Source organism: Schistocerca piceifrons, chromosome 10 (genome assembly GCF_021461385.2).
Source record: "Schistocerca piceifrons isolate TAMUIC-IGC-003096 chromosome 10, iqSchPice1.1, whole genome shotgun sequence".
Taxonomy (NCBI): domain Eukaryota; kingdom Metazoa; phylum Arthropoda; class Insecta; order Orthoptera; family Acrididae; genus Schistocerca; species Schistocerca piceifrons.
The window spans coordinates 89,749,228-89,770,284 of record NC_060147.1 but is presented as its reverse complement, the minus strand read 5'-3'; the positions used below and the strand labels follow the sequence as shown (position 1 = coordinate 89,770,284).

Genomic DNA, 21,057 nt, shown 5'->3' with positions numbered 1-21,057 from the left:
TGTGGGAAGAGACCAAACTGCGAGGCCATCGGTCTCGTCGGATCAGGGGAGGATGGTGAAGGAAGTCGGCCGTGCCCTTTCAGAGGAACCACCCCGGCATTTGCCTGGTGTGATTTAGGGAAATCATGGAAAACTTGAATCAAGAGGGCCAGTAGCGGGATTGAACCGTCGTCCTCCCGAATGCGAGTCCAGTGTGCTAACCACTGCGCCACCTCGCTCGGTGCAAGGTAAGGAATGAGGAGGATCTCGGCAGAACCGGCGAAGAAAGGAACATTATGGAAAATGTTGACAAGAACAAGGGACAGGATGGTAGAACATGTGTTACAACATCAGGAAAAAGTCTCCATGGTACTAGATGGAGCTGTAGAGGGCAAAAACTAGAGAGGAAGACTGAGACTGGAATATAGCCAGCAAATAACTGAAGACGTAGGTTGCGAGAGCTACTGTGAGATGATGAAGTTGGTACGGGAGAAAATTCGTGGCAGGCTCCGTCATATCAGCCAGAAGAGTGACATCAAAAAAAGCTGTACATTGCTCATATACAATATTTAAAGGTTTTAAAAAAGCGAGCAGGCTCCATGCAGTGTGTACCTTCCGTCTCATAACGTACGTTACTACATGATTTGGATCTTTTATAGGCTATTTGTCTCCTGATTCCTTTTCCATCTTATTCTACATCTCTTCCATCAAGTTGCACACAAAATATTTCATTATTCCGTCATTACACATAAATATTGAACTTTGATGGACATATCTTTTCCTGAACTCGAATGTTATGAAGTATCTCGAAAAGCAGAGCCTGCTCGACGCCAACCAAAATGAATTCTGCATACAGTGTCCAGTTTGAGCTTTCCTCACATGGCGTTCTGAATGCGTCGGCAGTCAGTTGGACGCAGTATTTCTTGACTCCCGAAAAGCATTTGAGTCGGCATCACATCCACGTTTACAGTCGTAAGTACAGTCATATCGGATATCAGAAGAAATTTGTGAGTAAACTGAGGACGTCTTCGTAGCGAGGATGCTGCGTGTTATCTCGGCTAGACAATCATTTACAGATGTAGAAATAACTTTAGCCGTGATCCAGGAAAGTGTGTCAGGCCCTAGCTGTTCCTGTTGTATATTAATAACCTAGCAGACACTATTAATGATAACTTCAGAAGATGATGCTCTAACGTATAAAGAAGTAAGGAGTGCTAGTACTGCAAGGTTCGCAGGAGAGCTTGTGTTAAGTTTGGAAGGTTGGAGACGAGGTACTGCCAGAAGTAGAGCTGTGAGGACTGGGCGTGAGTCGTGCTTGGGTAGCTCAGTCGGTAGAGCACTTGCCCGCGAAGGCAAAGGTCCCGAGTTCGAGCCTCGGTCCGGCACACACTTTTAATCTGCCAGGAAGTTTCATATCAGCGCACACTCCGCTGCAGAGTGAAAATCTCATTCTATAAAGAAGTACTCTCTGAAAACAGCTGGAGTTTTGTTCACTTAGATGTTGATAAAACCACAGGACTTAATAACAAAATTGGTCTTGATATGTATTCTAACTGCTGGAAAGAATGATAACTTTCTATAAGTATACAAGAATGTAAAATTATGCACCCCTCAAAGTCGCGAAAATGAGGTTCTGTGACTACAATATCCATGATGTGGAAGTGAGATCATCCACCACATACAAATACCTGGGTGTAACAGGCTCAGACATAGGTAAGGCAAGTGGTAGACTTTGGCTTAGTGGTGGAATACTACGCAAATACTATCAGTCTGCAAAGGAGATTGCTTTGCCGGACGGAGTGGCCGAGCGGTTCTAGGCGCTACAGTCTGGAACCGCGCTGCTGTTACGGTCGAGGTTCGAATCCTGCCTCGAGCGTGGATGTGAGTGCTGCCCTTTGGTTAGTTAGGTTTAAGTACTAAGTTCTAGGGGACTGATGACCTGAGAAGTTGAGTCCCATAGTGCTCAGAGTCATTTGAACCATTTGAAGCACTAGTATATTGCACAAATTTGGGGGACCGACACCAAATATAACTAGCAGGTGATATCCACCAGGTATAAATGAGGCAAGTACAATTGGTCATAAGTTTGTTTGACCCACAGGAGAGCATCAGGGAGAGAATCCTGTTCCGGCAGCTGTTTGAAGAAGGACGCCAAATATCATGTGAAAGCCTACATATAGGCTTTTAAGGATCAGTATTAATTGAAGAATCTAGTAGTACTTGAACGTGTTATTTACTGGTCTCATAGGACTGTAAAGACAAAATTAGATTAACTATAGCAAATACATAAGATCACCAGTTGCCAGAAAACCACTGAGGGTAATGTAGCATAGAATTTACTGAAAGGCTGCTGACAATCTACATCTACATCTACATATATACTCCTCTAGCCACCAAGCGGTGTGTGGCGGAGGGCACAATTCGCGCCAAAGTCATATTTCCCCCTCTTTTCCACTAGCGGATCGCGCGAGGGAAAAACGACTGTCTGGACGCCTCAGTACGAGCTCTTCTTTCCCTTATATGTGAATGATGATCATTACGCGATTTGAAAGTTGGTGGTAATAATATATGCTCTACATCATCGGTGAAGATTGGATTTCGGAATTTAGTGAGCAGCCCCTTCCGTTTAGCGCGCCGTCTATCTGCAAGTGTGTCCCACTTCAAACTTTCTATGAGATTTGTAACGCTCTCGCGATGGCTCAATGTACCAGTCACGAATTTTGCCGCTCTTCTTTGGACCTTCTCAGTCTCTTGAATCAGACCGAACTGGTAAGGGTCCCATACAGACGATCAATACTCCAAGACTGGACGAACTAACGTATATTGTAAGCTATTTCCTTTGTCGAAGGACTGCATCGCTTCAGGATTGTACCAATAAACCGCAACCTAGAGTTCACCTTACCCATTACTTGTGTAATCTGATCATTCCATTTGAGATCATTTCGAATAGTCACACCCAGATACTTGACTGATGTTACCTCTTCCAAAGACTGAACATTTATTTTGTATTCGTTCATTAATGGGGATTTTCGCCTTGTTATACGCAGTAGGTTACACTTACTAATACTGAGAGATAACTGCCAGTCATTACACCACGCATTTATTTTCTGCAAATCTTCATTGATTTGTTCACAACTTTCGTGTGATACTACTTTCCTGTAGACTACAGCATCATCGGCAAACAGTCTCAGGCCTCTGTCAATATCATCAACCAGATCGTTTACGCAAATCGTAAAAAGCAGAGGACCTATTACGCTGCCCTGGGGCACACCTGAAGTTACTCTAGTTTATGTTGAAGTCACCCCGTTCAGGACGACATACTGTCCCCCGTCTGTTAGAAAACTTTCTATCCGCATATATCATCGAATAGACTGTAAGCGACAGTGCGTAACTGAGTCGAAGCCTTTCGAAAGCCGAGGAAATACGGCATCAACCTGGGAGCCGGTATCTAGATCCTGTTGTATATCATGCACAAAGAGGGCCACCTGTGTCTTGCATGACCGCTGTTTCCTAAAACCGTGCTGGTTTCTGCAGATGAGCTACTCAGAGTCTAGAAAGATCATTAAGTCTGAACACAAAATATGTTCCATGATTCTACAACAAATCGATGTAAGTGAAATTGGGCAGTAATGATGTGGTCATAGAGTGTTACTGACATTAGCAGAGCCTTCAAGTACATGCATGTACTCAGTGATGAAGAGCGTGCTGTGGATGACGGGTGAAGATGATTTATTAACCTTACTGTAGGTCTGCTATAGATGACAGACAGTAACTTTACTGGAGTGCTACTGTTCATGTGTTTATCAAAGACTGGTGGCTCACCTTGGTGGAGTCCTCGAGCATGCGCGTGTGCTCAGCGATGAAGCGCACACAGAAGCAGGAGCGGTGCACCTCCGGGGGACAGCGAGAGTGGGGGAAGGCTGGGGGACTCCTCAGCGCCCCTTGGGGGTGTGGGGGCGCCGCCAGCCCCAGGCCCAGTGGAGGCAGTGGCGGCAGCGGGGGCGGGCTCTTGCACGCCTCCTCTGCGTCGGACAGTCTCTCTGCCTCCAGTGCCGCTCCCAGGGGGCCGTGCACCTGGCAGCTGCCGCCCAGCAGCCCGCCATCCAGCAGGCTGTGCAACACACCGGCACACTCACCACACTCCGCATATTCTCCGTTTCTACACCACGCGTCAACACATTCATCACTCTCCAAATATCTTACAGCGCTATGGGACACACCAACATAATCATTATACTCCACATCTCCTCCATTCCCACACAACACAGCAACACATTCATCACACTCCAAGCACATTCATCACACTCCAAGCCTCTTCCAGCACTACAGCACACAACAACATAATCAACATACCTCACATCTCCTCCATTTCCACACATACAGCAACATACCACATTACACATCTTCTCCATTTCCACACAGGACAGCAACACACTCACCACAATCTGAATCTACATATCCACTTCACACACCAACACAAGCACCACCCTCCACATCTTATTCGTCTTCACACTACACGCCAACAGGTTCATCACATGCCACATATCCTACATCTCCATACCACACACCAAGACACCACACTCCAGGTGTCCTCCATTCCCACACAACACATCAACACATTCACCACACTCCAAATCTCTTACAGCGCTACAGCACACACCAACATAATCACTCCACATCTGTTCCATTCCCACACAACACAGCAACATAGTCACCACATTCCACATCTTCTCCATTTCCACACAGAATAGCAACACACTCATCACACTCCAAATCTATATACTTCACACACCAACACACGCACCACCCTCCACATTATCTTTGTCTTCACACTACACACCAACAGGTTTGTCACATGTCACATATCCTACATCTCCATACCACACACCAAGACTCCACACTCCACATCTCCTCCATTCCCACACTTACAGCAACATACTCACCACATTCCACATCTTCTCTATTTCCACACAGCATGGCAACACACTCACCACAATCCGAATCTACATATCCACTTCACACACCAACACACACACTACCCTCCACATCATATTCGCCTTTACACTACACACCAACAGGTTTGTCACGTGTCACATATCATAGATCTCCATACCACACACCAAGACACCACAGTCTAGGTCTCCTATATTCCCACACAACACATCAACACATTCATCATACCCCAAATCTCTTACACCAACATAATCACAAACTCCACATCTCCTCCATTCCCACACATACAGCAACATACTCACCACATTCCACATCTTCTCCATTTCCACAGAGCATAGCGATGCACTCACCACAGTCCGAATCTACATATCCACTTCACACACCAACACACACACCACCTTCCACATCATCATCATCATCATCATCATCTTTACACTACACACCAACAGGTTCGTCACATGTCACATATTCTACATCACCATATCACACACTAAGACACCACACTCCAGGTCTCCTTCATATCCACACAACACATCGATACATTCCACCACACTCTACAAATTCTCCAGTTCTACACCTCATACACAAACGCTGATCACACTCCACATTTCATCACACGACAATACACTCACCAAACTCCACAGTCCATCCATTTGTACACAACGGAGCACCACACTCACCAGACTGCACACCTTCTCCACCCACACATCACTGACCAACACATGCATCACACTGAGAGTGGCTATAGTTATCAAGCTGTTTGAATTAAAAATAATATAATGATATCATCATCATTCGATGTCTGGATAAACAGTAACTAATGACATGAGGCGCATCATAGAAGCAAATGAAACAGTATGTTTTCCACATTACGTACAGAATGTGAAGCAACCTATTGTACTGCTACGTTTCTCCCCAACTGGTTCTATTCGGAAACAGACCTCGTTAACATTACATAAGAACTCTTCACATAATCACATTGGCAAAACACATAATTTATGTAACAAACGCCACTGGCACAGTCTAAGTACCAGGGGTACTGTAACTCGTCCACCTGCTGAAGCGATAGTTTCACAGTAAACAAATGGAAACATAGGGAAAATGCATGTCAGTGAATCAATCAACGGTCTTCAGTTGAAGATGGTGTGGGTAGATTGCACATCACTGGAGAGAAGGTAGAAATTCTACTCATCTATGAAGAACGTAAGCTAAAAAAAACAGTAACTGCAATAATGTTTCCTTCTTTTCAACAGAGATACATACAATACAATACTGTAATACATTTCAACGCTATGCTGTGTACAGTATATTTTCGGAACGAACAAAGTTACAAGAAAGACAATCATGCAAGTTAACGTCCCACTAGTACCTGAACAACATATGCTTGATACATTGTTTATCTTGCTTCTGGGCAAAAAGTTGTTTGGCGTGGCCAAGGTAAACGGAACAAACACCCTTATGTTATTGTCCGTTTTCGTCTCATCTGCTGTCACAGTCGGCGTTATCAGACACGTTATCATTTGCTGAAAACTTGTCTATTAAGTACATTGGAGATGACTGTTAACCGCTTGGTAAGGTATTTTTCGAAAAGAGTTGACGTTCATTGACAACGACAGATACGCTGTCTTCCTCTACGATTTTTACCCTCCACGCTGCCGTCCAATGCTAAATTGGTGATCCCATGATGCTGATGAGAGACCAGATCAGCCAGTCATCCAGACTGTTGCCCCTGCAACTACTGAAAAGGCTGCTGCCCCAATCCAGGAACCACACTTTTGTCTGGCCTGTCAACAGATACCCCTCCGTTGTGGTTGCACCTACGGTACTGCTATCTGTATCGATGAGGCACGCAAGCCTCCCCACCAACGGTAAGGTTCTTGGTTCATGGTGGAGAGGGGGGAGGAATATGCTGATGGAAAAAAATTGCAACACGAAGGAGGAGTTGTGTAACATAAACGAAAGTTGGTAGACGTGTTTCTACATTTGAAAGATGACGTATATTAAAATTTCATACCAGGTTCGCCGATGACATTGTAATTCTGTCAGAGACAGCAAAGGACTTGGAAGAGCAGTTGAATGGAATGGACAATGTCTTGAAAGGAGGGTATAAGATGAACATCAACAAAAGCAAAACGAGGATAATGGAACGTAGTCGAATTAAGTCGGGTGATGCTGAGGGAATTAGATTAGGAAATGATTCACTTAAAGTAGTAAAGGAGTTTTGCTATTTTGGGAGCAAAATAACTGATGATGGTCGAAGTAGAGAGGATACAAAATGTAGACTGGCAATGGCAAGGAAAGCGTTTCTGGCGAAGAGAAATTTGTTAACATCGAGTATAGATTTAAGTGTCAGGAAGTCGTTTCTGAAAGTATTTGTATGGAGCGTAGCCATGTATGGAAGTGAAACATGGACGATAAATAGTTTGGCCAAGAAGAGAATAGAAGCTTTTGAAATGTGGTGCTACAGAAGAATGCTAAAGATTGGATGGGTAGATCACATAACTAACGAGGAGGTATTGAATAGAATTGGAGAGAATAGGAGTTTGTGGCACAACTTGACCAGAAGAAGGGATCGGTTGGTAGGACATGTTCTGAGGCATCAAGGGATCACAGATTTAGCATTGGAGGGGAGCGTGGAGGGTAAAAATCGTAGAGGGAGACCAAGAGATAAACACACTAAGCAGATTCAGAAGGATGTAGGTTACAGTAAGTACAGGGAGACCAAGAAGCTTGCACAGGATAGAGTACCATGGAGAGTTGCATCAAACCAGTCTCAGGACTGAAGACCACAACAACAACAACAACAAAAACAACAACAACCAGTCACGTAAGAGTGGGACTAGTAGTGTCACTATGAGGATGAAAATCCGGGAGCTCCATGTTCAAATGTGTGTGAAATCTTATGGGACTTAACTGCAAAGGTCATCAGTCCCTAAGCTTACACAATACTTAATCTAAATTATCCTGAGGGCAAACACACACCCATGCCCGAGGGAGGACTCGAACCTCCACCGGGACCAGCCGCACAGTCCATGACTGCAGCGCCTAAGACCGCTCGGCTAATCCCGCGCTGGTTTGGTTTAAATACACCCTGTAACGGTCGCGAGCGATAGTTTCCTTTGGGACTGGAAATTTTGAGTTGGTCAACAATGTCTTTAAGGCGATGAAGATGGCATTATCAGTGCCTCACTGAGTTTGATCAAACTCGTGTGGTAGGGCTGCGAGAAGTTGGATATTCCTTCTGCGATAGTGCAGAAAGACTTGGCAGGAATGTAGCCACTGTACATGATTGTTGCCAGCAGTGGTCACGGGAATGTAAGGTAGCAAGAAGACTGGACCCCGGACGGCTACAGGGCACTACCAAGAAGGAGGACCTTCGTGTTCGGCGTATGGCTCTGGCGCATCATACAGCATCTACTGCAGCAATTTGAGCGCCAGTTGGTACCACAGCGCCACAACGAACTGTTACGAATCTATTACTTCAATCCAGAAGCTCCGTAAGCGTGTATTGCACTGACCCCAAATCACTGCCAATTGCGACTTCAGTAGTATCAAGCGAAAGTTTATTTGACGGGAGGGGGGAGATTTGTTATGTTTTCTGATGAAGTCTAGATCTGTCTCGGTGTCCGTGATGACCGTGTACTGGTTGGGAGGAGGAAAACTGAGGCCCTGCAACCAACCTGTCTACGTGCCAGACACACCGGACCTACACTTGGAGTTATGGTCGGGGGTGGAATTTCCTACGACAGCAGGAGCACTCTAATGGTTATCCCATGCAAATTTATAAGTTCATCTGGTCGTGTGACTTGGGCCTCCCGTCGGGCAGACCGTTCGATAGGCGCAAGTCTTTCGATTTGACGCCACTTCGCTGACTTGCGCGTCGGTGGGGATGAAATGATGGTGGTGAGGACAACACAACACCCAGTCCCTGAGCGGAGAAAATGTCCGACCCAGACGGGAATCGAACTGGGCCCTTAGGATTGACATTCTTTCGCGCTGAGCAGTCAGCTACCGGGGCCAGACAGTCCACCTGGTGATTCGATGTGTTGTGTTGCCATTCATGAACAGCGTTCGAGGGGGTGTTTCCAAACAGGATAACGCTAGCTCATACACCGCTGTTGCAACATAGTACGTTGTACAGAGCGTCGACACGTTGCGTTAGCCTTTTAGATCATCAGATCTGTCTCCAATCGAACACGTATGGGACCTCATCGGACATCATCCACAAGCATCATTAACAATCCCTGTATTGATTGACCAAGACCAAAGGCATGGAAAGCCGTTCCACCAACAGACATCTGTCACCCGTGCAACGCAATGTATACACGTTCGCATGCTTGCATTCAACATTCTGACCGTCACAGCTGTTGTTAATGTACCAGCATTTCACATTTACAGTAGCTTATCTCGCGCTTACATTAACCTGTGATACTGCTGTGTTAATCACTTGTATACTCCTATACTACCTAGACAAATGTATTCCCGAAATTTTATTTTCTACATTGATGGTGTAGTGATTTTTTTCGTCAGAGGAATATAAGGTAAATAATTTAAAATTTATGTAGAAAAGTTGAGGCAAAATACATGGAGATAGGGATCGAGGTGATCCCTTCTTAAAGATGTTCGACAATGCGTTCAACATTAAGGACTCCCTTATTTTTGCTGCGAAAACACGGAGAAAGGTGGCACGTAGAACTCAAAAAAGAATTTGGAGAATTGTAGGACACAGGGATACTAGTGGAGTGGCTGACCGCTACCTGCGGATTATGGCCCGGAGGAACCGTGACAGCAACGCCACCACGTTGAATGATGCCTTTCCTGCAGCCACAGGACGTCGTGTTACGACTCAAAATGTGTGCAATAGGCTGCGCGATGCGCAACTTCTCTCCGACGTCCATGGCGATGTGCATCTTTGCAACCACGACACCATGCAGCGCGGTACAGATGGGCCCAACAACATGCCGAATGGACCGCTCAGGATTGGCATCGCGTTCTCTTCACCGATTAGTGTTTCATATGTCTTCAACCAGACAATCGTAGGGGACGTGTTTAGAGGCAAGCCGGTCAGACAGTATTACTTACACACACGTTCCAGCGAGTGCAGCAAACTGGATGTTGCCTCCTGTTTTGGGGTGGCATTATGTGGGGCCGACGTACGCCGCTGGTGGTCATGGAAGGCGCCGTAACGGCTGTACGATACGTGAATGCCATCCTCCGACCTATAGCGCAACCATATCGGCAGCATATTGGCGAGGCATTCGTGTTCATGGACGACAATTCGCGCCTCCATCGTGCACATCTTGTGAATGACTTCCTTCACGATAGTGATACCGCTCGACTAGGGTGGCCAGCATGTTCTACTGACATGAACCCTATCGAACATGCCTGGAATAGATTGAAAAGGGCTGTTTATGGACGACGTGATCCATCAACCACTTTGAGGGATCTACGTCGAATTGCCGTTGGGAAGTGGGCCAGTCTGGACCAACAGTGCCTTGATGAACTTGTGCACAGTATGCCACGACGAATACAGGCATGCATTAATGCAGGACGACAGTGCTACTGGGTATTAGAGGTACCGGTGTGAACAGCAATTTGGAGCACCACCTCTGAAGGCTTCACTGTATGGTGGTACAACATGCAATGAGGGATTTTCACGAGCAATAAAAATGGCGGTAATGATGTTTATGTTGACCTGTATTCGTATTTTCTGTACAGGTTCCGGGAGTCTCGGATCCGAGGTAATGCAAAACTTTTCTGATGTGTGTATGAATGACGATCCAACGTATCATGAACCACTATCGTTCGCGATCGGTTTGAAGAACATTCTGGACAGTTCGAGCGAATTGTTTGTGCTATGTCTCGCGTAGTTAGATCCTTGAGAAATAACACGTTCCAAATCAACAAGAGAAAGATTTATAACATGACTGGATATTAGCTAAACAAAAAACTACTTCTTACAAAAGATAATCTCAGCTCTCGCAGAAATCGGTGAGGTGCTCTCCTAGACAACAGCAAAGTTAATTAAGATGAAGGGACGCAAAGGCTACTCTAACGAAGTTTCCTACTGGAAGGGAGCAGGGTGTACCAGCCAGCAGCTGACCAAAGATACTTATCGGAGGTGACGTTGGAGAGGTCCAACGTCGCGCTGCGATGGTTCCAACCGAGCTCTGATTGTGGAGTTACTATTAGCGGGGACAATAGTTGGCCGAGAGGGTCAGAGGAGAACTACCGACGAGTGGAGTTGCACCGCTGTAAATAGTGGCTGCGCTGGGGCATACTTCTGGATATACTTCCTCACACGTGACTCAGCGGAGGGAAGTAGATCTCTAGCAAGGATGCCCCCACCCCCTCCCCCCGTTGTGCTAGCACCGATGTCTCGCTATGACGCGCGCCGGGCGCCGGAGCCCTTGTAGGAGACGCCTTACAGGTACGCATGTCCGCGATACTTTTCTGTAAGCCGGGTTGCCGGTCTGTCAGGCGTACTGCTGGTATATGACAGCTTGGCTACGCTGATCTCCCGACATGAATCCCATCGAACATTTCATGGGATATAATCGAGAGGTCAGTTCGTGCACAAAAGCTTGCACTGGCAACACTTTCGAGATTAAGGCGGCTGTATAGGAAACATGGCTAAATATTTCTGCAGTAGACTTCCAGCGACTTGTTGCGTCCATGCAACGTCGAGTTGGTCCAATACGAAAGGAAATAGGAGGTCCGACACGATATTCCCGCAGCTGGCACATCTAATCATTCTGTCTGATATTGATTGCAAATACCGTAATGCAGTTCAATTTTTTACATTAAATAAATGTAATATAATTGACAGTTAATGGTCCACCTCATATCATAACGTCTATCTCTCTCTTATACTTGTCAGAGCTGCCTGCACACTTCCCCTTGTCACACAGTCCTTTATTGAAAATTCTGTCTTTATTACTTCAATCTTCTTGTCTTTCATTATCTCTTCAGAGTCATATGGCAGTAAACACGGCTGCAAATGTTCTAAAGTAATCAATATTTTTGTTGTTCTTAATGCCATAAATTATCGTCACTATTACTACTAGCATCATTATAATTATCATTGTTATTGTTTTTATTATTATTACTGACAATTATTACTGTTCCATGTTAAGTGTGTGTGAATGGTTTTGTATGCATTGTTCCGGACTCCACGTAGGAGAAAGCCTAACTATAAATAAATAAACTTATTAGTAGGATGAATAACGTAACAAAAGAATTAGTGCTAACAAATTTATAGAGCGAGGTTAAGAAAATGCTCTCTGAATGAATTGGCTTCACAAAGTGTGTCCCGACTTACTGCAAATTACAGCGTCTGTAAGTTGACTAGCGAGACTGTTGAAAGATGATGTTTAAGACGTTATCATCCACAACAGTGAACGAACTTCTCTGTTTTTACCATCTCTGCTAGAAGTCAGCTGTTTAGTTTTATCTTATGATGCACCTACCAGTAGCCTGGACCATGGATCACTTTCATTTATTCGATAACTGCCACTTTAAGTAAAAATTACGCCTTACTAGATGCCTGGATTACTTCTGTGTCCATCCTCTGCTCATTTGCTGTGCTTCACGAAAGCGTATGAAACTGTCGACAACTGATATGTCTTTATGATTTAATTCAATCTGTTATAGTCACACCAATACCAATGAGACGAAAAGGGAGAGATCCGCTGAATAACAGAGCCATATCACAAATATCTGGAGCGCCGTCCGATGTCGTTTCTGAACACGGATTCCTACCTTACATTTCTTCCTGGAGACACCCTCTACAACTTCTCAAACTTTGTCGCAACATTTTTGGGGCACCTGGCACATTCCACATTATGTACGAATGTTTACTCGAGCACTGACAAGCACTTGCATGTCTCAAAGAATGCGTAGCTACTCTTCCATCTACTAGAGTAGCTTTGTCTTTAGCTGAGTACATAGAGTATAAATATCCATGGAGCGAGCATAGTCTACTGCGCATGTTCTCAACATCAAACCGGGCCAGTCACGTGGTAATGGGACGTCGCCTCTTGTCTGCAATTTGTGGTAACGGCGAACCTTTAATATTACACGTATTCACCTGTTTTTACATACGTTTCTACACGTTTTAGAAGTAATAGCAGCCATGGTGCAGTATTGTTGTTGCTACGGATGTGAAGAGAAGTACGTCAAAGCAGGGCCAGTTACTTTAGACAGGTACGTACAACAAATCTCTAATAGTTCATATCATATTGATGTGAGACGCTTCATATGTTTAAACATATCGAGACGCGTTATTGTAGTGACTTGTACTGTAGAGCAAATTTCAGCGATTTTTTTCTGTCGATGTGCTCGTGAGAGAAATGCTAGATAAATTTGCAACTGTCTTTAAGCTGCCTGTCAGTGTTTACGTATTCGTGCTATGTCACCTACAGATCAAATTTATAAGAGAGAGTGTGATTAATTCCCTCCAGTTTATTCAGGTGAATAAGTGCAATAGAAAATCTAAAAAAATATTGTTGGGTGTCAAATAAGCAGGTGATGTAAATTGCTTATTTATACCAAGAATTTCATTGCTACAAATGAGTTTTTACTCTCCTTCCTGTGATGCATCGGTGCCTAACACAGTGTCATTGTGATGCAATTAATTAGAATGGAGATTCGACAACATGAATAAGTGCAATAGAAAACCTAAAAAGGTAATCTTCGCTTAGAGTGACCATACGTCCCGATTAATCGGGATTGTCCCGTTTTTTGAGGCTCCAAAATTTGTCCCGACTTTTTTTTTAATACAAGCAATTTGTCCAGATTTTCAAGGATTATTTTCAGACATTTACAAAGTGGTTAAAATATTTTCTGAGTGTCGATTTTATAAACTATCAATTGAAACTGACATTCCGTACGTTGGTACCCCCTGATAATGTACGGCTTAAGCACTATAATTGTTGCGTACTCTTATTTTCTTTGCTTTTGCTTGCCATTGTTGTCAGTACTCAGTTTCGTGAAGTGCTAGCACGTCGTGGCGATGCCGAAACGAAAATCAAGTTTTCGGAAGAGCTTCAGAGGAAATTTCCTTGCTCCACTGCTACAGACAATGGCTGTTCAGCAAAATGTAACGTATGTAACTGTGCTGTATCCGCGTCTCATGGTGGTGCTGCAGATCTCAAGCATCATATGGAATCAAAGAAACACAGGAAGAATCTTCGATCGGCAGGCCCCTCTCCAAAAATGACGAGATATTTTGTAACTTCAAATACACAGGAACAGAAAACCTAGCTGCAGCAGAAGGAATACTGTCATTCCATGTTGTTAAACACCACCAAAGCTATTGTTCTAATGACTGCAGTGTTCAACTAAACAATTCCTGATTCTAAGATTGCAGAAAATGTTTCGTGTAGAACAACAAAGTGTGAAGCAGTTATCAACAATATTATAGCTCCGCATTCCCAGAAACAGGTAATAGCTGCTGTAAACAGTGCAAAATACTTTTCAATATCTACTGATGCTAGCAACCATGGGCATCAGAAAATTTTTCCTGTGATAGTTCATTATTTTTCTGTAAGTGAGGGTGGACTGCAGACGAAATTGCTTGATCTTCATGAATTTCAGAACGATAAGTCCGAAACAATTTCCAATTATCTTTCTCATGTTATACAGTCATTCAGTATCATCTCAAAGTGTGTTGCATTTGGTGCAGACAATACTAACTGTAATTTTGGGGGGTTAATGAAGAAAGAGGGTAATAATGTTCACACACATCTGAAAAAAAATTAAAAAACTCTAACATTGTTGGCATAGGTTGTCCAGCACATGTTGTTCGTAACAAACTTCAAAGTGCTTGTGATGTTTTACCTGTTGACATTGGCTGCATTGTCATGAAGTTGTACAACCATTTTCATATTTTTTCTATTCGTGTTGCAGAACTCACTGAATTCTGTGAATTTGTTGGTGTCACTTACAAAAATTTACTTTCCTTTTCCAAAACAAGGTGGCTTTCGTTGTTGCCAGCCGTAGAAAGGATCTTGAAAATGTATGAACCTTTGAAATCTTACTTTTTGTCACAGTCTAACTCAATGTGCCCTGCAATCTTAAAGAGTTTTTTCACTGATCCTATAAATGAATGTTATTTAGTTTTTGTACATTCACAAATGAGTGTTTTCCAACAATCCATTCTGAGCATTGAGAAACAGAATAATTCCATATGTGAAGTATTAGAAGTCTTAAATAAAGCTTTGACAAGTCTAAATTCAAGGAAACATGAACATTTTGTACCACTAAGAGTAAAACAACTGCTGAATGATTGTGATGACCAGTCTGTTAAAAGATTTGACATAGCAATATTAACGTTTTATGATGCTTCAGTAGGCTATTTATCCTCATGGTTACAGAGATAGCTGAGTTTTCTGTATTCTCATGGATGATGCTCGCAGAACCACCAGAATGGTTAGTAGTTGAAAATACTTTAATGTGGCTAAATGAAAACGGCATTATAATAAATGACAGCCTCTTATTTGATGAAATAGTTCATATAGAGTCATTTGTAAAACAACAAGTGGAAACAAACAGTGAACAATGGAATCAGTTGATGGCACATGAAAAATGGTGTATGTTTTTCAGATCTTGCCAGTGTAATGAACAGTTCAGAGAATCGCCTAATATAGCGCAGTACTTCTTTTCACTCCCTGCCCGCAATGCAAATGTTGAAAGAGTTTTCAGCTTACTATCGTCACAGTGGACAGATGAGAGGAATTGATTTACGGTGAGGAGCGTTAAGTGTATTTTACTGACCTGTTTAAACTTCACTAAATACAGCTGCACTGACTTCTATTCATGCCTATGAGGCAAACCTGAATTGCTGAATGAAATTTCATCTTCGAAGAAATATGATTGCAGTGTGGAATCCACAAAACCCTAAATTTCTTGTGTTCACTAAGAACTTTTTTTTGTAGTGATTGTTACTGCATGTCTTTCTACATTCTGTGTTATAAATGTTACATTTCTTAATAAGTAAATTTCTGAAAACTTGAAATGTACTTCTTTCCAGTCTTTCCATTCTTTGTTTGGTTTTGTACACACACACACACACACAGATATATACATATATACACACACACACACACACACACACACACACAGATATATACATACACACACACATATATATATATATATATATATATATATATATATATATATATATATATATATATATATATATATATATATATATATATATATATCAGTGAAGGCTATATTTGCAGAGGAAGAAGAAATGTTAGCATTAAAAGTGATATTTAACGAGAAATAAAAGTTATCCCACTTTTTGGCCAAGAAAATGTGTGAAAGTCCCACTTTGTCTGAAGAAAATATGGTCACACTATCTTCGCTGTCACTTCTTTTCTCGCATCCGAAAAAAACGTAAGTAAAGTGGAAGTGAGCTATGATACTGTGGCGAAAAAGAACAATACCCTTGCCCTTCACAGCTTTAAAACTATTTAGGTTCAAGGTATAAAATTGTTGAGATGTCTATAAAATGCATATACAGAGTTTCAGGATACTATCTGTCTGTTCTAGCGAAGTAATAACACTCAAAATACGCCAAACGCTATAAGGACTAACATCGTCGTCCCTACTTGAGCAGCAGTAGAAGTTGCGGACAGCTTTCTTGTCCTGCGCATCCGAATGCTCATTCCATAGATACTTACACTCTATAGCTGAGAACTATAAAAGCATGTCCTGAGCAAGGCCCTCAAACAGATTAGCCAGCCAATCGTGTCGCCTGACACGGAGGGTCAGTCAGCAAAACTCCACGGCTTGTGGACAAAGACACGCCTCTTCGCTTCCCTGTTTGGTCGTGCCGGACTCAATAGTACAGACGCTTTGCGGTGTCAGATTGAAGTGCGCACACTGAACTGGCGTCGTCCAGCACTATGGTAACATGGTTACTTATTTCAGCAGTCTTCGCTTAATTATACGTTGAGTCGTTTTTCAGATTTATTCACGCGAGGTACTTTGAAATCGCAATCTATGTGAGGATGCTAGTTCTTTGCCTGGTTTCACAACTTAGTTGGAACTCACGGAAATCAACATCCATTTTCTGTTCAGTCATATGGTCTGCAAGTTGTTTATCCCATTGTTTTTCCTCTCATTAAATAATTTTACTGGCGTTAATATAAATATAGCGTTATTTTTCTGCCATTTGTAAATACGAGGGCAGTTCAATAAGTAATACAACACATTTTTTTTCTCGGCCAATTTTGGTTGAAAAAACCGGAAATTTCTTGTGGAATATTTTCAAACATTCCCGCTTCGTCTCGTATAGTTTCATTGACTTCCGACAGGTGGCAGCGCTGTACGGAGCTGTTAAAATGGCGTCTGTAACGGATGTGCGTTGCAAACAACGGGCAGTGATCGAGTTTCTTTTGGCGGAAAACCAGGGCATCTCGGATATTCATAGGCGCTTGCAGAATGTCTACGGTGATCTGGCAGTGGACAAAAGCACAGTGAGTCGTCGGGCAAAGCGTGTGTCATCATCGCCGCAAGGTCAAGCAAGACTGTCTGATCTCCCGCGTGCGGGCCGGCCGTGCACAGCTGTGACTCCTGCAATGGCGGAGCGTGCGAACACACTCGTTCGAGATGATCGACGGATCACCATCAAACAACTCAGTGCTCAACTTGACATCTCTGTTGGTAGTGCTGTCACAATTGTTCACCAGTTGGGATATTCAAAGGTTTGTTCCCGCTGGGTCCCTCGTTGTCTAACCGAACACCATAAAGAGCAAAGGAGAACCATCTGTGCGGAATTGCTTGCTCGTCATGTGGCTGAGGGTGACAATTTCTTGTCAAAGATTGTTACAGGCGATGAAACATGGGTTCATCACTTCAAACCTGAAACAAAACGGCAATCAATGGAGTGGCGCCACACCCACTCCCCTACCGAGAAAAAGTTTAAAGCCATACCCTCAGCCGGTAAAGTCATGGTTACAGTCTTCTGGGACGCTCAAGGGGTTATTCTGTTCGATGTCCTCCCCCATGGTCAAACGATCAACTCTGAAGTGTATTGTGCTACTCTTCAGAAATTGAAGAAACGACTTCAGCATGTTCGTAGGCACAAAAATCTGAACGAACTTCTCCTTCTTCATGACAACGCAAGACCTCACACAAGTCTTTGCACCCGAGAGGAGCTCACAAAACTTCAGTGGACTGTTCTTCCTCATGCACCCTACAGCCCCGATCTCGCACTGTCGGGTTTCCATATGTTTGGCCCAATGAAGGACGCAATCCGTGGGAGGCACTACGCGGATGATGAAGAAGTTATTGATGCAGTACGACGTTGGCTCCGACATCGACCAGTGGAATGGTACCGTGCAGGCATACAGGCCCTCATTTCAAGGTGGCGTAAGGCCATAGCATTGAATGGAGATTACGTTGAAAAATAGTGTTGTGTAGCTAAAAGATTGGGGAATAACCTGGTGTATTTCAATGCTGAATAAAACAACCCCTGTTTCAGAAAAAAAATGTGTTGCATTACTTATTGCCCTCGTATGTGGTCATGTAAGGTCACGAGTTCATGTAAGGACACTTGTCGGAAAGATATGACTATTTCTACTCTATTTCTATTCATTATCTTCACAGTATACAGGCTGGCGGGCGCAGCGCCGTTGTACACCCCTGTAGTGGTGGGAGACGCTCACTGACCTGCCGGGGGAGAGGTCGTCCTTGGAGGTGGGCGTGCGCAGGCTGTCGCTGGAGGAGGCGCGCAGCCGCGCCAGCCCGCCCACGCCCACGCCGCCCCCGGCGCCGCCCCCGCCGCCCCCGCCGGGGTCGTCGCCGCAGGGCGCGCGCTCCTGGTAGGGGTAGAAGCAGGCGTGCGCCTGGCCCACCCCCTCCTTCCGCAGCGCCCCTATCGGCCGCACCAGGACGCGGCCGCACGCGAATCTGCAACACGACGAAGCGCCGGTCACCACACTGCCATCACGTGACACCCCGCTGGCAGGCAGCAGCACTACGTTGCTTGGCACTTGCTGTGGAAGACTGCTACGGAACACCCTACCAGTGATACACTACTGGCCATTAAAATTGCTACACTAAGAAGAAATTCAGATGATGAACGGGTATTCATTGGACAAATATATTATAGTAGCACTGCCATATGATTACATTTTCACACAATTTGGATGCATAGATTCTGAGAAATCAGTACACAGAACAACCACCTTTGGCCGTAATAACGGCCTTGACACGCCTGGGCATTGAGTCAGAGCTTGGTTGGCATGTACCGGTACAGCTGGCCAAGCAGCTTCAACACGATACTACAGTTCATCAAGAGTAGTGACTGGCGTATTGTGACGAGCCAGTTGCTCGGCCTCCATTGACCAGACGTTTTCAATTGGTGACAGATCTGGAGAATGTGCTGGCCAGGGCAGCACTCGAACATTTTCTGTATCCAGATAGGCCCATACAGGACCTGCAATATGCGGTCGTGCATTATCCTGCTGAAATGTAGGGTTTCGCAGGGATCGAATGAAGGGTAGAGCCACGGGTCGTAACACATATGAAATGTAACGTCCACTGTTCAAAGTGCCGTCAATGCGAACAACAGGTGACCGAGACGTGTAACCAATGGCACCCCATACCATCACGCCGGGTGGTACGCCAGTATGGCGATGACGAATACACGCTTCCAATGTGCGCTCACCGTGATGTCGCCAAACACGGATGCCACCATCGTGATGCTGTAAACAGAACCTGGATTCACCCGAAAAAATGACGTTTTGCTATTCGTGCACCCACGTTCGTCGTTGAGTACACCATCGTAGGCGCTTCTGTCTGTGATGCAGCGTCAAGGGTGAAAGCAGTGACGGTCGCCTAGCTGATAATCCATGTTGCTGCAAATGTCGTAGATCTGTTCGGGCAGATGGTTGTTGTGTTGCAAAGGTCCCCATCTGTTGACTCAGGGATCGAGACGTGGCTGCACGATCCGTTACAGGCATGCGCATAAGATGCCTGTCATCTCGACTGCTAATGATACGAGGCCCTTGGGATCCAACACGGCGTTCCGTATTACCCTCCTGAACCCACCGATTCCATATTCTGCTAACAGTCATTCATCCTCGACCAACGCGAGCAGCAATGTCGCGATACGATAAACCGCAATCGCGATAGGCTACATTCCGACTTTTATCAAAGTCGGAAACGTCATGGTACGCATTTCTCCTCCTTACGCGAGGCATCACAACAACGTTTCACCAGGCAACGCCGGTCAACTGCTGTTTGTGTGTGAGAAATCGGTCGGCAACTTTCCTCATGTCAGCACGTTGTAGGTGTCGCCACCGGCGCCAGCCTTGTGTGAATGCTCTGAAAAGCTAATCATTTGCATATCACAGCATCTTCTTCCTGTCGGCTCCGTAACCTTATGAGGTTGTTTCGAACGAGACGGGTCTGTATTACTAAATGCGTAGCGATACTGCTATCGCGGTTCCTTAACAATAAACTGCCTGAAAAAATGCAACTCCCTCAACGTCAACATCATTTTACAAGATACTGTAGTGGCATGCCTTTCGAAGGAATAGGCAGTGCTGCGATTACGGCGGTTATGAAATGCATGAAACGTATTTGCACTTGCGGATACGGACAACCTTCATCTGCATAATGGAATGAGTACATTGATATTTTATGTAGATCATTTTACAGACAGGCGATGTGACAGGTAATCCATCATTGTAGGCGTGTAGTATAACAAATTCAGCCCAAATGAAACACTCATGTTGCGGTAAAGCCTGTCCAAGCAGACGCATTAACACGCAGCGCATCTCCCCCTGGCGACAACACACGCGTTTATTCTCCCATGCAAACGATTACAAAAGTGTGATCCTTGAAGTTTTGCCGGCGTACTGAATATTCTATGAGGTTTCGGAATCGTAGACGGATCATGTTGACTTCTTGCTTCAATGTTTCGGCTGGCAGCCGTTCAGCCATCTTCAGGTGAGTCTCCGTCACCGTAGACTAGCAGTCTACTGTGGCAGACAATCACCTGAATATGGGTGAACGGTTGTCACTGAGTGGCAGAGAAACCTACGCAACACGGAATTTCTACCACCTCGGCTGTATGGATTACCTAAGATCTATAACAACAAC

General features: G+C 44.4%; 1 protein-coding gene across 1 annotated transcript in view; it reads right to left on the bottom strand.

Moving 5' to 3' along the window:
- LOC124718881 (acetylcholine receptor subunit alpha-like) overlaps positions 1–21,057 on the bottom strand; it is a 638,987-nt gene that overhangs the window by 9,811 nt on the left and 608,119 nt on the right. Inside the window, 4 exon segments of the mRNA XM_047244518.1 lie at positions 3,802–3,945; positions 3,947–4,090; positions 18,619–18,762; positions 18,765–18,858. Of these exon segments, the coding sequence (XP_047100474.1) occupies positions 3,802–3,945; positions 3,947–4,090; positions 18,619–18,762; positions 18,765–18,858 (526 nt within the window).